General features: G+C 42.5%; 1 protein-coding gene across 1 annotated transcript in view; it reads left to right on the plus strand.

Annotated features, from left to right (window-relative positions):
* NTAQ1 (N-terminal glutamine amidase 1) overlaps positions 1-2,607 on the plus strand; it is a 25,940-nt gene that overhangs the window by 8,356 nt on the left and 14,977 nt on the right. Inside the window, exon 2 of the mRNA XM_017530733.2 lies at positions 2,226-2,325. Coding sequence (XP_017386222.1) covers positions 2,226-2,325 — 100 coding nt within the window. The remainder of the gene's footprint in view (positions 1-2,225; positions 2,326-2,607) is intronic.

Here is a 2,607-nt window from a genome sequence, read left to right on the forward strand (position 1 = left end):
TTTTTATTACTCTGTATCACATAAGGTATGAAGAATTCAGTATCAGTAGCAATATTCTCCTGAAATTTTTTTTTTTTTTTTTTTTTTTTTTTAACCACAACCACCACTTTTTCCTTGTGGTTTCCTAGTTATTTTAGGGAAAAGGAAAACCATGGGAGAAAAATATATTCAACTTCTATGTTTTAAGCCTAGTTTTATGGAGCATTGAAACAGGCAAGGCAAAGATTTATGAACTGAAAGAGTGTCTATTTCCATACGATGGTGACCATCTTCAGGGCTGTTCATGCCTTGCTTCATTTTTAGGTAGCATTATGTAGATGAAATTAGGCTTTGGGCTGGACATGGTGGCTCACGCCTGTAATCTCAGCATTTTGGGTGGCCGAGGCAGGCAGATCACCTGAGGTCAGGAGTTTGAGACCAGCCATGGCCAACATGGTGAAACCCCATCTCTACTACAAATACAAAAATTAGCCGGGAGTGGTGGCATGCATCTGAAGTCCCAGCTGCTTGGCAGGCTGAGGCAGGAGAATTGCTTGAACCCGGGAGGTGGAGGTTGTAATGAGCCAAGTTTGCGCCACTGTACTTCAGCCTGGGCGACAGAGCGAGACGCCATCCCCCCTGCCCTACTCAAAAAAAAGAAATTAGGCTTTGACAGACTGAATCATGTTCTGTGAATAGTGTTGGTGTAGCTCATTTTGAGCAAACGTCCTGTGTGTCTTATTAAAGAAAGACAGGAAGCCAGCAGCTGAGCTGTGAGTACTGCGCGCAGTGACTGGTTTCCTGTAGATGTGGGTGCAGCTCAGTTACTGCTCTGTTTGATGCACTGGGCATCGCTTTACTTAGGCGGGTTCTGACCACTGCTTCACAGGGCCAGAGACCTGTCTTGTAGAAGAGAGATTCATCTGGGGCAGAGGTACAGGAAGATTGATTTCAGTTCAGTATGAGAAAGAACTTTCTAAAAGTCAGGCCTCTCCAGAAGGCCAGGCACAGTGGCTCATGCCTGTAATCCCAGTACTTAGGAAGGTCAAGGTAGGAAGACTGCTTGAGCCCAGCAGTTCAAGACCAGCCTGGGCAGTGTGGCAAGACCTTGTCTCCACACACTGAAAAAGAATTTTTAAAATTAGCTGGGTGTGGTGGTGTGCATCTGTGGTCTCAGCTACTCGGGAGGCTGAGGCAGGAGGATTGCTTGAGCCTGGGAGTTTGAGGCTGCAGTGAGCTGTGATTGCGCCACTGCACTTCAACCTGGGCTACATAGCAAGACCTTCTCTCTAAAAATAAAAATAAGCTGGGCGTGGTGGCTCACATCTGTAATCCTAGCACTTTGGGAGGCGGAGGCTGAGGTGGGCAGATCACTTGAGGTCAAGAGTTTGAGACCAGCCTGGTTAACATGGTAAAACCCCATTTCTACTAAAAATACAGAAGGTAGCTAGGTGTAGTGGTGTGTGCCTGTAATTCCAGCTACTCAGGAGGCTGAGGCATGACAATCACTTGAACCTAAGAAGTGGAGGTTGCAGTGAACCAAGATTGTACCACTGCATTCCATCCTGGGAGATGAAGTGAGACTCTGTCTCCAAAAATAAAAAAAATTAAAATAAATCAAATAAAAAAATAAAAGTTATATCCCTTCCTTGCTAGAGGCTCTTGGGGAATCTCATTCACAGGAATTGCCCCTATATGAGTTCCTGAACATATCACATAATTACTCTTGATTCTTTCCAGACAGGAGGCTTCCTACCCAAAACACCCATCCTGCCCTGTTTCTCAAGAGAGCAGAGAACCAGTGTTAACTAAAATTTTTGTGTGTTTACAGTATGATGTGATTATGCCCATTTTACAGATGAGAAAAGCAGATTCTTGTAGAGGTCAAGATGGTCAAAGCTTCTTACCTCGTAAGTGGTTGAGTTGGAATTTCAGCTATATCTCAAGTTGCTGGGCCCAAAACTCGTAGAATATTGACATATTTTATTAGTTAAAAAGATGCCTTCAGGTACAAGCATTGCTGGGGGAGGTAATGAGCTCTGTGTGGAAAGGTGTTTACACACACTCTAGGTTGAATAACAGCTTGTTGGGATATTTTAGAGGAGATTCAAACTTTAGCGTTGTTGGATGACATGATATTTAAGGTCTTTTCCAACTTTTTGATGTCATCATCAGTATTTTGTTCAAATCTAAAAGACACATAGAATGTTCTCCCTCACCTTGATTAAACAATTATTTTATTTCAGTGAAGAAAATATTTGGAAGCTCTGTGAATACATCAAAAACCATGACCAGTATCCTTTAGAAGAATGTTATGCTGTCTTCATATCTAACGAGAGGAAGATGGTAAGTTGGTGAGTGATTGCAGAAAGAAAATAAGAGATTTAGGATGACATTAGAAGCTAAAAAAAAAAAAAGAAGTTAAATATAGCATGGGTATAGTACTCTTCTGAAGTGTGCATTATAAAATACAGCAACATTTAAAAGTTTGCTTTTGACTGAGATTTTTTTCCGTACAAGGCATGATTGGGTTAGAAGGGTTGAGTCACTTTTGTTGCCCAGGCTGGAGTGCAGTGGTGCAATTCTCGGCGCATTGCAACCGCTGTCTCCCAGGTTCAAGTGATTCTT

Source organism: Cebus imitator, unplaced genomic scaffold (assembly GCF_001604975.1).
Source record: "Cebus imitator isolate Cc_AM_T3 unplaced genomic scaffold, Cebus_imitator-1.0 Scaffold68, whole genome shotgun sequence".
Taxonomy (NCBI): domain Eukaryota; kingdom Metazoa; phylum Chordata; class Mammalia; order Primates; family Cebidae; genus Cebus; species Cebus imitator.